Source organism: Lontra canadensis, unplaced genomic scaffold (genome assembly GCF_010015895.1).
Source record: "Lontra canadensis isolate GAN:19392208 unplaced genomic scaffold, GSC_riverotter_1.0 scaffold6, whole genome shotgun sequence".
Taxonomy (NCBI): domain Eukaryota; kingdom Metazoa; phylum Chordata; class Mammalia; order Carnivora; family Mustelidae; genus Lontra; species Lontra canadensis.
Window position 1 is genome coordinate 22060908 of NW_022631000.1, and position 15299 is coordinate 22076206.

A 15299-nucleotide genomic window follows, 5' to 3' on the forward strand; every position below is an offset into this window, starting at 1 on the left:
CCACATTTGCCCCTCCTCAGAAGCACTTAAAAACATTTTTGAACCTGCACAAAAGCTGAAAAGCAGTATTTTAGTATTCATACCTGAATAGTCCTCATCCGAAGGGCTGCTGTTGACTTCTTACCACACTGCCTCCATCTTTGTTTGTACGTCCTTAATGCCAGACCATCTGAAAGGGGGAGGCAGATATATGACACTTCATTCCTAAATACTTCAATGTGCGTCTTCCAAGATTAAGAACATCTCCTTTGTAACTATATCATTGGTACATCTGAGAAAACTGACACTAATTCAACATCACCTATACTCAAAAATGCCCACCATTCCACAAAATGTCTCATCCAATGCTTTTTTTTCCCCCTGACCTAGATCCAGTCAAGGATCACACATTGTTTTTGAGTGTTAGGTTTCTTGAGCCTCCCCCAGTATTCCCTGCTCCCTATGTCCCTTGGAAGAGATCAGTCCAGTTGTCTGGACTGGATTCGTTCCATAAATCCTCTATTTGTTTGACTGTTTGTGTTTATTAAAGTCAGGAGAGGTATTTTTTTGGCAAGATTACCACATTGGAGATATGTCCTTCCCCTTGCATCGCAGCAAGAAACAGAGAATGTCAGTCCCCCAGTACTCTGGGCAGCTACAGGTTCTCCCACTGTCTGAAAGAAGTCCATTTCTATGAAATCTTTCGTAAGCCAAAATGGTGTAAAGTGAAGAAATAATTACCATTAACTACATAGGAAAAAAGTTTGTGCATTCCCAGACCTCAAAAATAACCTCTCTTGGGCTTTTCTGATACCTTAGGACACACCTGTTAATGGATGCACAAAATAAGTGGAGGTAAAGCGCGGATGCTCACAGACACAGTTCAAAGCTGTGGCAGCTGGGGGCTGAGATGCTGAGTGTGGATCCCAGGGAAGGAGCTGGGCGGGGTCCCTCTTGCTGCTTCCTGGGAGCTGGCTTCACAGTGGCTGGGTGGGCTGCAACACATTTCAGTTAAATAAATTCTAAAAATCTGCTGCACAATATTGTACCCATAGTAACAATAAGGTGTTATATACTTAAAAATTTATAGAGAAGGTAGATCTTGTGTTGTTATCACAATAAAATAAAATGTCTATGTCACAACACTTGGTGAGGTAAATAACAGAATGCTAAAAAGCACTTGATCTGTGAACAATATTTACTTTTTTTTTTTTTTTTTTTTTAAGGAACTGGACTGGTTCAAGGCTGGAAGCAGGGAAAATAGGGGACCATCGCAATAGGCCAAATATGGGAGGAAGTGAACTTGTATTAAGGCAATAATCATGAGGATAAAAGGAAGAGGGCAAATACAGAAGATGACAATGCACCAGGACTTGAGAACCAGTTTTGTGTGGTGGGAAGGAATCAAAGATGACTCATGCGATTGTGATCTAGATTCTTTGCTACTAAAAAGTGTGGAAACACCACACGATGATGTTATAACAGCAACAATAAAAGACTACCTCTTTCACTTAGTGGCCCTAAGGAAATGTAATTGGAAAAGAACCCGCTGACAACCCCCAGAGATCCTGGTGAAGACTCTGCTGCTGTTTGATTAGGCTGTCAAAGTGGGGAAAGTGATTTGTGTGTGTTGAATTCCGAAAAGATAATTATTTAGCAATGATGGACTTTAGCCTTAAAAAGAAAAATCAAAGGTCACAAAAAGTGCATTAATAGTTTGTCTCATAGCTGATGCTGCAGTGTGGACAGATCCTGGGGTTTTAAGCTCCTGGGCTTCCTGCTGTGGACACCAGCATTTTTCTGATGCTGCTAATTGGGCTTTGCATCCTCTTCTCTGCCAAGCCGGCTCATGAGCACTCTCTGCTATCGCTTTGTAATGCTTTCTTCTTTCCAGAGAGAAATAGACATAAAGACAATGAGCTGTGGCTAACATCTACTCTTCTTAAGAAGGGGCCAGTACGTTTATTCCCCAGAAGAGAAAACCTGTTATTTTGCAGTGAAGGAAAAGAGCAGAATTCCTTGTCAAAAGTCCTTCTTTGCTTGGAAATCATGCCAGCTTACTTTTTAAGGTTCTGATTAAAGAAGAGAGAAAGAAAATTGGTCTTTAGGGTCCTGAATGAGGTAGGAGCATTGTGTTATAAATACGCAGTCATTTCTGTATGAAGGAAACAGTCTGTATGCTGACTGAGCCCTTGTTTCTCTTTCCCCTCTTTTGGAGTTCTTCCCTAAAACCTGAATTTCCTGGCTCATAGTAGGCACTCACCTAATACATGTGACACATATTATTTCGAAGTATGTCCTTCAAATAGTGCTACAGATTCTCCCTTCTGCACTGCTAGCCCCACTAAATCTACACCGGGTTCCCACTGGCATGTCCTCTAATTATTTCTTGCCTTCTGCCAGAAAGCTCTCCTCTCCTGCTGTATCACGTCTTGCTTTCTTTGCAGAACACTTCCGCCTCACGTGTACCTGGGGATGCCACACTGGCCTGTCTGCTCTTACATGTTACAGGCTCAGTAACATGAATCACTGAAGTGGGAACATATTCCTAGAACGAACATGACTGAAGAATCCCCACAGACAAAATTGCAACTAGAATGCCGTATGCTTAAGTTTTGCTGAAAGTTGTCAAAACCAGTTTTGAGACAATGCTCTTTTTAAGAAAGGGAGGGGTTATGGGTCGGGTGGAAAGTGAGAAAGAGAATCCCAAGCAAGTCTCCATACCCAGTGCAGAGCTCCATCTCACAATCATGGCCTGAGCCGAAATCAAACCTGGATGCTTAATCGACTAAGCCACCCAGGTGCTTGAGAATGGTCTCTTTTTAAAACATTGTTTTATTCATTCATTTTCGGCCACATTCCATAAAAAAATGTCAGACAGAGGGATATAAAGTATGGTGACATACCTAGGGATCTGTACCATCTTCCCAGCCTGCTCAACTGGAGGTTTAGTCACAATAATGATGTTGAGCACAAATTCCTCCATGTCAAAGAGAATAAAGATAGACTTACTGTTTCATACAAGGGTTACTGCCATCCTGGTCCTGCAAACAGCTGGCTCAGGCCTGTTACTCCACAGGTTTGGATTGGATAGGGAAAGACACTGGTCCACTTGGGAAAGCTTTCTATCATCATGATGGCTTCCTTGAAGTCAGTCTGGATTCTTGAGGGCACTCTTTTGCTGCCTCCCTCTAAAAAAGCAGGGATTTGGGACAGTTGGCTTTGGCAAAACTTTGCACAGAAGTACAGAACTTCAGAGCTATATTCATGGAGACACAATTAATGTCTTAATAAGCGACTTGCACCTGTGAGTAATACAAACTGTAAAGCCCAGAAACCGACAGAGTGGAGTAATGCCCAGCCTTGGGCATAAGGGATTTGTCCATCAATATGTGCCCCGTCGTCTTTTATAGAACGTGGTGTTCTAACACAATGGGCAGAGTACCTCATTGCCACCCATGACCTTGTGGTTGAGAGTAGCTCTGACTCGGTGATACATTCTTGGTAAGAAATAGGAGTTTATGTTCCTGATAATCCATGAATATGGTTGTAGACGTCAATCAATATTTGTTTGACATTCTAGGAAGTGTTATCAGGCTGAGAATGATGTCTTGGAAAGAACTCATATTTCTTAGACAAAAAAGAGACTCAGCAGGTCATATATGGAGAATATGGGAGAAAGTAGTTCTTCTCAGGAAGGCATTGTGACCAAATACACCATGAACTGCAATATACCAGAGAGGATCTCTGGTAAAATATTAATGGGTCAACCTGAGAAGGTTGATCCTGATTCCACATTTCTTCTTTCACTTTGATATCCAACCTACTGAACAATAGAAGAGTGTCTAAGAATTGATGCAGCTGCTTCATTTGTACTTGGATTACTGAAACAGCTTTCTATGATTTCCTCTCTCTAATAAAAAAAGTCTATATGATGCCACCCTTCTTAAAATCATATTAATAGCTCCTAAAGGAAGGGCTTCTGGGGATGTAGTCCCATCCTGACCCATCTTGCTCTATAAAGAACACTCCTCCATAGGAATGGGCCACAGCAGCCATGTTTATATTAGTTGACCTTACTTGCCTAGGTGCAGATGAACATCTGACACAAACTCAGCCCATCTGGAGTTGAGATGGAGACATGCTAGTCCTAGACTGGTTGCTGGAAATGAAGCAGTGTACAGCTGGAACATGGAAGCCATGAGTGTTAGATAGGCTGAGGTGAGACTAGAAAGGTAAATACCTATGTTCCTGATAGCTTTCTTGTTCTTGGACCAGGCCGTTTTGAAGCCCAGCTGTGTTCTTCCTCTTGGATTCTAGGCAATTTTCCTGCATCTGCATGATAAATCTTCTACTTCCACCCTCATGTTATTTTTTTCCTGAGCTAGTTTAAGTGGGATTTTGTTACATCCAGGTAAAACAGCATGGACTAAGACAGCCTCTAGGATGAAATTCAAACACTTTAACATGGTCTGCAATGTTCCTTATGATCTAGTGTCTACCTTTGCCTTTTTACTTCTGACCTCTCTTAATTAGCACCACACATAATTCAGTCCTGATCAGTCTCCTCCCTTCACAGAAGTCCTTTGGGATGTAGCTCCTTCAGAAAAGAAACTGATACCTTTCCAGCCTATGAGGTTCCCTTCTTGTGTACTGGTTATACTGCTATTGTGCCTGGTGGTTTATTTGTCCCTCTTCTATTGACTTTATGTCAATAAGTCAAGATGAGGTCTTACATTTGTTAATACTTTGTTCGTGTTAAACCCTTAAAAAATACCAATAAAAAGCAAATAAAATGAATGAGAATCTATTCATAATATAATGACACAGTGTTGATGTAAATAGATTATGAAACCTGAGCCTTCTAGTATAGCAACGTGCTTCAGAGTGTAGGATTTGGAGTCAGGACTATTGCAGAGGTAAAACCTATTTACATGATAGGGTTATGAGGATTAAAGGAGTTATCTGTGTGAACCATTTGTAACACTGGCTTGGGATATTAGGTACTTAGTAAGCATTTCATGATGAGTAGACTTTTTGTTCATCCTCTATCTAGAAACTCAGTGAAACATGGCTAAGACTCCCACAACTGTAGGAATCAGTTACTCCATAAACTATTGGAAAATTCTAAAGGCAACCATTTTCCAAGTTTAAGTTTAACAGGGATAACCCTTGATGAGAGCGGTTTGCAAGCACATCCTACAGTGAGCTTTGGTTACAATTACCTTAAACTGTTTTGCAGGCCTTTTTTTATGTAAAAACTGTAAGGATTGCTGGCTCAGGATATGGTTGTTGCTTAAGAGCCTGTCTTAGAGGGGTTGGCATTTCCTTATCAACTCACAGCCCCAGTAGGGGCAGTTTCTCAAAATAACCTGCCCTTCCCTCTGCTCCCCTCTCACCCCTACTACAGATGAGTGTCCTGATCTACAGAGTTACAGGCCTTATAGCCCCGTGCAGAGGAGACAGAGTGAACTGGACAGTAAGCCCCTGACTAAGGTCCAGTTCCTGGGAGGCCTGATTGTACTTCCTGGATTGGATTCTGTTAAGAATGCCCCAATTTCCTGAAACAAAGTTCTTTTCCTTAAACTAGCTTGAGTGGGTTTTGGTTTGTTTTGTTTTAAATCTTTTTTTTTTTTTAAGATTTTATTTATTTATTTGAGAGACAGTAAGAACATGGGAGGGGCAGAGGGAGAAGCAGACTCCCCACTGAGCAGGGAGCTGGACAGGGGGTTGCATCCCAGGACTCTGGGTTCATGAACTGAGCTGAAAGCAGACATTTAACTGACTGAGCCACCCAGGTGCCCTGGTTTGTTTAGTTTTGATGCTCATATCAGAAGATTGGTACCAAGATTGGAAGGAAGCCCCAAGGATGCTGTAGAGTTGGGGTGAAGAGGGGTGGTTACAACGGATCTCAGTGTGAGGATCTGACAAACTGGGGGAATGAAGTGGAAAAATAGCTTGCTAAGTCTCTACTGGTAAGCCTACACCACAGGCCTCCTGCTGGATCAGGGGGCCAAATACTCTATCAGGATGTGATTTCTCCTTGGGATCTTGAGGGAAGTACAAGTTGAGAGGCAGTCTGAGGTTTATAGGGCAGAACTGGAAGCAGATAGAGTAGGAAGAAATTTTCTTCCCTCCTTAACCCTTCTTTCCAACTCCTTTCCACTAATATCATTGGGAGATTTGGGTAAAATACTGTGTCAAGAGTTACATTGTGAGGCATGGCTGATATTAGCAAGATGTTACTTATAGATTGCCCAGTCTTATCAGTAGAAAATGAAGTCTCTTTCTATGAGGCTCTGTAAGAACCTTCCCTTGCATGGTAGAAAAGATAGTGAGGATTGTGATGGGGAAAAAGAAAAACAGAGTCGAGTCTCCCAGATGCCCAAGTGAAGCACAAGGACTCTATGAACTGGACACTGGAGAGTGACGCAGTGGGAAAAACATAGAGGTATTTGGCACCATCCAGAGGACTCTGTGTTTGGGACCCAGTTAAAAGATTTTCATATACACAGGACAAATCCTTATTTACTAACATTTGTAATACACCTAGTATGTACCTAGTGCTTTATACATAGTAACAACACAAGAGTGTTTCATCTTTCAGAAGATGAAGAAACTGAGGCTTTGGCTTTACATCACTTGGCAATGCTAATATGATAACCATTTATTTACAACCAGTAGTAAGTAGAGTAAGGTTCTGAACAGTGGCCATCGGAATCTACAATCTTCACAGACTTTTTCCACCAAGCAATCTGTCTCAGTTTACTCTAAATGACATAGATTCAAAACACAGATGTAAAAGGATAGAGGGTTAAAGTGAATACTATAATGTTCCTACTTTTGATAGTAATGTAAATATACAAGAACAAACAGCTTATGAAATCATTCTCAAGTGTTTAATTAAAATCCATATAGCATTTAACATGTATAGATTTTTAAACTCTTTCAGTGACTCTTATATTTTAAAATCCTTCTGCACAACATTTTGAGGCTAACTTCATGCTAGAGATCTACAAATGTACAACTTAACACAAAAATACATTCGGAGTCCATTCCAATGCAAGTTTAAAACACTTTAATTGCAGATAATGTAAAGATATTTAAAAAACAAAAACTACAAAATGAGCACATAAAAGTCTTCCCTTTTCAATTTTTAATAAAATACTGCTCTGTATAAGATCTAATGAAAAATTCCAGTTACTTATAAAATAGCTATGTGAGAAAAGAAATGAATTAAGGTACATATGTATGAATTATATTGTTTAAATGAATAGAATATTGAACATTTTGATTGATACAACACACTATTTATTACCCATATATCAAAATAGAGGAAAACCCTCAAAGAAGCAACTGGGTGCAAGCAAAAGAAAATTTAAGAGACCTGAGGCAACAAAACAACAACAAAAAAACCAAACCCCAAAACAAAGGAAAGAGCCCCTTAGCTGTAAAGGAAAAGGAGTAAAAGAACTTAAAGCAAACTGTGGACCAAATTCTCAGTCCCATTATTCATGAGAAACGGTATGAGAATTTGGCTTCAAATTACTAAAACATCTGTATGAACTTAATTATTTGGCCTAGGCAATTTAAAAGTATACCAATTGTTGAAATCAAAAGCCATGGGTGTACTGCTGGGAAAAAATTAATTTTTGCAGGTTTTACTATGTAAAACTATCTACTGGAAACCAGAGTCTCCATCACAAATTGCACTTGAGATGGCTGAATGCATTGATTGAGCAAGGCATAATTGCTGGTTCACTGACATACACACAAACACAAAAGCAGCTATAGATTGCTGATATTTTTAATTACTAAAACTATTTTACATGTGGTTTTTTTCCCCCCCCCTCTCTGGGGGAAAAAAAAAAGATCAGCAATACCAGAGCTGTTACCTCAGTATGGTATGGTAATAGGGACACTTCCACATGCCTGCTGACTCACCACTCTTGTCTGTCTGTTTCAACACAGTCTCTTCCTGCTCCCTGACGGAAGATGTAGAGGTCTGATGGAATTACGAACCAGGTCATTTGAAAGTATTCATTTCTGGAATTTTTAGCTTTATTCTGACTAGAAAAGGATGCTCCTGTGAAAAAGACTGTTCCATTGACGAAGCTTACAAAATATGCATAAAGAACACTACCAGTTTGAGTGCTATCACTATCTCTAGAAAAATGATAAAGGAACTTAAGTGACTTTTTTTTTTAAGTAGACAAAACTTGTCACAGTTATATCTCTCCAATAAATTAATTCTCCTCTATAGTAAAAACACAGTTTGGAAGCAAGATGACCCTAAGAAACATAGCAAGCTTGAAAAGCTGGGAAATTGTAGACTGTTGCTTTAAAAAAGATACTCTGAAAAACGAGACCAAACACATTAGGCCTAACTTCAGTGGAGATCTGGACAGTATTATTCACCCTAAGGTAAAAATTAGACAACCACTACAAAAAAGTATGATTCATTAATACAAATAGAACAGATGAAAAGTGACTAAAAAAGCCCCTGCAACTTATCTGCTTCCTTGATCTAGAAAGATAGAATATAGTCTGAAAATGCAGTGATTGAAAGTATCTTATTTAATTGGTTTCTTTCTTCCAAGTCCTCCCTCACTGCTTCTCCCCTTAAATGAAGATTCTAGATTAGTTTGAAAATAACAGTCTAAAACCAAAGCAAATACCTGATCATAGGAAAGGAAAAACAACAAAAAACCTGCATCAAGAGTTCTTCATCTCTCCTAATAGAAACAAAAACTGAAACAAACCTTATCTTTTCAGTTTTAAAAGAACTCCTTATCCCTCTGAAAAGCAAGCAACATCTTAAACTGAAACCAAGGTACACTGACAGGCAAAATTAATGTCTCATGCAACTGACTCTCAGATGTTTAAGACCTTAGTCTACATGATGTTTAAATCAATTAATAGATTTTGTCCAATTATAAAACTAGGTGATGATCAGGCAATGCAGGCAATTGTAACAAGGAACAATGAAACTAGAAGAATCAATTTCAAAATTCACTTAATGCACTAAAAAAAAAAAAAAGAGAGAAATTAACTGAATAAGAATATTTAGTTACGTGGAACTAACTTGGTTATGTGGAAGCATGAAGCAATCTGGGGACTCTGCTCTGCTGTGCCCTATTGAGACCACAGCTTACACAGAAAGTTTATAGCAGATTCAACAGTCAAATGGGCATATTTCTAAACTTTGAGCCCATCTGAGTTTGCCCAATCCAAGACAGAAAAATTGTAAGTTTCCCATACTATCAACGAATCCAGTCTCCTCAAGATTATCATGAGATAAAAACTCTGTTTTTATCTGTTTTTATCTCTGTTCCTTATGTCCTGCACAGGGAGGCACAAGTCCTGCTGATCTCCTATTGATCTCATGCCCACATTTGGAATAGGTCTACAAAGGGAAAGGAAAAGATGAAGGCCTGACCACTAATCTCGTCATTATCAAGCTCTTTCCTATATTTTAATCTCTCTTCAATCTTGACCTTTAGAATACTATGTGTTTTTTTAAAAAGGGAGGAAGGAATAAAAAGAAAACACTTTTGCTGCCTATTCATGTAGAATTATCAGCTCACTTTGCTCAAACACTGGGGAAATATCCTATGGGTCTGGTGGCAATATGCTTTTTGAAATTTTCTTGGAGTTTTCAGAAGATGGCACATGCTCCTTCCTTTGTACTCTAAAAAAGATGTGGGTTGTACGCTGTTTTTAGAGGGGCCACACAGCAGTGATGAGCGAGGCAATTCTTGAATGCTGGAGTTTGTACAGGTACATAAGATAAAAAATATTACATACTTTAAAGTAGTTAAGAGGTTAACAGAACATTATTATCACAATTTAACTTTTTTGTATTGTATTCTCATAATACAGATTTCCTTTTAAAACAAAGAGAGAGTTTGTGGGACACTAAGGACAAACACAGAATTACTTGAGCTTCATTATTCAAGATCCCACTACAGATAAACATTCCCAACAAGGACATGCTGGGAACCAATGAACATCGGAATCTAGAAAATTAATAGAAAATAAAATCACAGAAACTCACATGACTATACTAAATGACAGATAATGAACACTTATCTCTTACACTAAAGGCACTACTAATATACAAATGTCCTATTTACATTTAGAGAAACTCTGAAATCAGCAGTTAGAGAAAGGAATCCATTTAGTTCAATACCAGCACTTAAAAAACAAACAAACAGACTACTTTAGGACTCATGGCAGGGTTTTTAATGAGTTAAATGAAACTGGATATAATAATAAGTAGCTCCATATAAACATTATGGTTCCTACTTTTTAAAAAATTATGATAACTTACTTCCTTAAAAATATAAGCATATCACAAAAACTAAAGGATAAATATATATATGTGTGTGTACATATTTATATACATATATAAAAAAACTCAGGTCCTGGTACCACTGAGAAATTTTCATAAATTCTAAAATGATTTCAACAGCCACAGCTTGAACAATACACACTTCACACATGACATGCAAGGACAAAATGCCAGAGTCACTGAACAGTTCAGCATAAAGCTAAAAATATGGAAACAGAATGAGACAGGCGTTTGTCATGTAAATAAAGTACATCACAAACTGATTGTGCCTGTATTATAGCACACCTCAGAATTTTTTTAAAAATTAGAATTTCATCAATCTCAAGAAACACTACACATGGACCAACAAAGAAGCTCTCATATATGTTTAAGCAAGTAAAAAGCTATACAAAAGAATAACACAATTTATTTCAACTAACAACATGATTAATATATCTTATTTTATTCTATTAGAAGATTAATTTGTAGTCGTTATACCCTGTAGATTTTGAAACTTAATTTTATTAGAAATTTCTAATGCTGGTTCTTGAGTAATCTAAAAAATTGTAATTACTTGCTCAAATCTAGATTGCTATTTATAGTTCTAAGCAGTTAAATGAAATACTCTGATCAGTTTCTAAAGTTGCTTTGGTACAAAATTTAGAATAAAGCAAAACTGGCAGCACCACAACACGTGTGATCATTTCACAGCAGGTCTAAAGGACCCTCAGAGACAACAAAATGTAAGTTAAAATACTTATAAATAAGAGCCATTCTCCTGACAAACCTGTCACATCATTAAAAAGAGAAATAAAATCCACATTCAGTAGATTGAGGCCCAATTTTCAAGCTCCATTTAATTATCCCTCAATAGTATAAAAAAAATTTTTATTATTGCACTATGATGTCTAATTCATGGTTCAGGATAGTTCTGTTGATGAGAGGCCAAGAGTTAGAGTGGTACATTTTAATGCTTAGTCCACTGATACTATTTTAACACAAGGTTTAATTTAGTTTTTCTTTTTTATAGCTTTACTGAGGTATAATTGATGTAAAACAAACTGCGCATGTTTAAGATGCGCAATTTGATATAGCATGAAAAGTGCCTGACAAATTAAAAAATTTTAACTGAAAGGAAAATTTTTAATCAAAATGTACTATTTTAAAATAGCACATTCTAATTTTTTATGAGACACAGATGTGGATTTCTAAAAAGGTGGGTGGAAAGGAAAGAAATTAATTTAATTCCAGGTACCAGATTTATTCAGAAGGCTTGGAAACGCCGAAATTGACGGCCAGTTTTCTTGATTTTCTTCTTGAAGAAGAGCTTGGTGTTGACTTGTGATGAGACATACTATGGCCTTGGGAGGCAGCTTCAACTTGAAAAGAAGACGCAGGCTGAGTAATCTGAGAGGACTTTAAGGAAGTGGATGAACTCTCCTGTGGAATCACTTTGGTGCCACTGGAAGACCCTGGCTGGCTAGTCTGAAGTGGGGTAGCGTGAGAACTCTGGGCCTCCTTACTCTCCAAGTTCTTTTTATTTGCAACCCTTTTTTTAGTAACCTTTAAGGAATAAAAGTGTTGTTAATTATCAATGTACACAGAAAAAACTAGTGTCATAAACCATGTTGCTAATAGTTGTCAATCATGCTGACCTGTGACTTCCACTTACAGTCTACAAACCAGACTTAAGAAATTAAAGGAAATTTAAAAATTCTCCATAACTTAAACATAAAGAAAATTTTAAAATTCTCTATAAATTAAAAACAATTTATATTCCTGATTTTAAAATCACTTTGTGCTAGAAAAGGATATTACTTGCTGTAATTATTGTTATTTATTGGAACACAAACTCAAGAAAGCAGGGACCAGGTCAGACTGGTCACTGATGGTCATAATATATATTCTTAAAAAAAATATATATATATATATATTTTTTTAAAGTAATCTCTACACTCAACGTGGGGCTTGAACTCAAGACCCTGAGAGCAAGAATCGTATACTCTACTGACTGAGCCAGCCAGGAACCCTGAGCATGGGTCATTAATATATATTCTTAGCACCCGGACCAGTACTGGGTTTCTGATTGGCCTTTAATCAGTAATAATTAAGTAAGCAAATTTTTCTCAACAGTCCTTGAGCATTAGCAAATTACTCTCTTAAAAATATAGTAATTCTCTTTTCAGATCTCACCTGTAGAGGTATGAACTGATTGTGCACACCACCTGGCATTCCCCCAGCCATTGGCATGGTCCCAGAATATGAAGGATGATGAAATGGTTTCCCAGGAACTGGCACTGGTGGTCCCCATGGCATGGAGCCAAAGAGGTGAGATGATGAAGGCATTATATTAGCTGTTAAAAATCATGGACAATTTCTTTTTTAGTAAAATGGTGTTATCAGAGTCCTGAAATCTAAGATCTCTTTCTGCTGCCCCCTTTATTTTGTTTTTGTTTTTTGTTTTTCATCTTGACAAAGGGCATACACTGAACTCGTAATCCATTTTGCTTACAACATTCCACCTCATGAGCCCCCCTTAGGACTGTGAAGTATTTGCATAAGTTAGCTTGTCATTATGCTGTCTGGCTTACAAAGGCCAAGAGTACCATACAGTTATATGAGCTTTAGGAATATTTGTAATACTATTTAATAAAAGGATCATGAAACTGTCCCTTGGGGGAGAAAAGTCAGGGCACAAAGAGAGAAATCTTAAGGATCTCACCTGCCCCCAATGCTAAGTTGCTTCCATAGTGATCCCAGCCTACAAAAAAACCAAAAAAGCTCAAGTCTTGAAATCTGATCACTTTCATTTGACATGCAGAATCTTTCTTTTCCCTATTCTAGTATTCTTAATTAAAGGATTTTTAAAAATTACATTTTGTTTCTTACTAAATGTACACTGAACCATGGTTTCCAAAACTGATTTGTGTATCAGAATCACCTGGGAAGCTTGTGAAATACAGATTCCTGGGGAAGACCCCCCCAGGCCTATCAGACTTGGAGGGAACCAGGACTCTGTATTTTTTGAAGTACAGTTGACATACAATATAATACGAGTGTCAGGTGTACAACAGTTGAGTACAGTGAGTACAACAAAGTGCTCACCATAAGTGTGGTTACTATCTGTCACCATAAAAAGTTATTAAAAATATTATTGAATATATTCCCTCTGCTGTTCCTTTTGTCTTTGTGACTTGTTTATTTTATAACTAGAAGTTTGTACCTCAGTCCCTTCACCTGTTTGCTCATCCCCCACTCCCTTCTCCTCTGGTAACCACTAGTTTAATCTACATTTATGAGTCCGTTTCTGTTTTGTTTTGAGATTCCACATATAAATGAAATCATACGGTATTTGCTTTTCTCAGTTTTACTTTGATGGACATTCAGGTTTCTTCCAAAAGCATGCATACATCTTTCTGAATTAGTGTTTTTGTTTTCTTTGGGTAAATAACCAGAACAGATTGCTGGATCATATGATCCCTTATTCTTAATTTTTTGAGGAATCCAAGGAATCTAGTTTTTGTGTGTCTCTTTGTTTTTAAAGAGGAGGGAGGGGCAGAGGGAGAGGAAAACAGAATCTTAAACAGGCTCCATGCCTAGCAGGGAGCCTGATGTGGGGATCTACCTCACAACCCTGAGATCCTGACCTGGGCCAAAACCAAGAGTTGGACTCTTAACCGAGTGAGCTGTCCATGTGCCCCAAACTTGTCATCATTTAATGTAGTAGTTTCTAAATGCTGCACTGGTAGTGGCTGTGTAAGAATCCACCTGTGGAGCTTGTTATCAATACAGATTCCTGGGGTGCCTGAGTGGCTCAGTCAGCTGGGCATCTGACTCTTGATTTCAGCTCAGGTCATGATCTCAGGGTTGTGAGATCAAGCCCAAAGCTGGGCTCTGCGCTCAGTGTGGAGTCTGCTTGAGATTCTCTTGCTTTGTTCCTCTGCCCCTCCCCCAGTTGGCACATGTGCTCTCTCTCCCTCTCTTTAAAATAAATAAATAAACTCTTTAAAAAAATGACAAGTGGGACATTAGCACAACACCACTGAAGAAGATATGCACTGTATTCAAAACTTCTTTTCAGAGAGATAAAAAGGCAGCCAAACCTGTAAGACAGTATAACTTAATAATTCAGCCACTTAAGAGACAGTATAGCTTAGTAATTCAGCCACTTAAGAAATTTTGGCATCAGGAAAAAAATCATATATTTTAGTGTTTTGAATTACACATGTACAACATCTAGGATGAAGACAACTTTTAATATGAAAAATGCTAAAAATATTCAGAAAATCAGGTCTTAGTACTACTAACTATAAGCAACTTTGGTGCCAGTCATAATGTTAACAAGATCTGTTTAAAAGATGCTATATTAATCTTCTGCAAGGATCAGTTCCACAATTTCCCCCTCAAAAAATCACTGTTCTAAATATGAAATACACTTTCCTCCACTTGTTTTCCACTGGGACTTTTAATACCAGAAAATAGAAATCTATAAAATAACTTTAAAATGTTAATCTGATGATTCATTTTTTTCTCCTGATTAACATTGAAATCTCTTGGCTTTTACTTATATCATGTATAATATGGTCCAATTGAATTGGACCATGGGAGAACACCTATTATGAGACCAAAAGATTTCCAATTATAACCTTAAAATTCTTGGGAGGTAGGAATACAGTATCATAAACATGATATACTAATGAACATAAGTGTAATAATTAACACAAAAAAGGCAAAAATATCAAACTGTAAAATATCGATAAGTGGAAAAACAATCATTCTTTTTAGATAATACATCTCATAACCTACACATATTAATTATACTAAAGATTTATATGTAGTTACTGGGTTCACTTTTGAAAGAGAAAAGCTGTCAAATTAGATTTTGGAAGTCACAGTGAACTTACTTCCTTGAGCTATATGAAAACATCAGATTTTTTTTTTTAAAGATTTTATTTTTATTTATTGGACAGAGAGAGAGATCACAAGT

General features: G+C 37.6%; 1 protein-coding gene across 4 annotated transcripts in view; it reads right to left on the bottom strand.

Moving 5' to 3' along the window:
- Positions 1-7826: 7826 nt before the first annotated feature.
- The window catches only part of XRN1 (5'-3' exoribonuclease 1), a 106848-nt gene continuing 99375 nt past the window's right edge, over positions 7827-15299 (bottom strand). For 3 of the 4 annotated variants that reach the window (XM_032852395.1, XM_032852398.1, XM_032852397.1), the window contains 3 exons: positions 13035-13073; positions 12506-12666; positions 7827-11875 (listed from right to left, as the gene is read on the bottom strand). In XM_032852395.1, coding sequence (XP_032708286.1) covers positions 11573-11875; positions 12506-12666; positions 13035-13073 — 503 coding nt within the window. In that variant the 3' untranslated portion in view covers positions 7827-11572. The remainder of the gene's footprint in view (positions 11876-12505; positions 12667-13034; positions 13074-15299) is intronic. The other variant, XM_032852396.1, reaches the window with a different exon arrangement.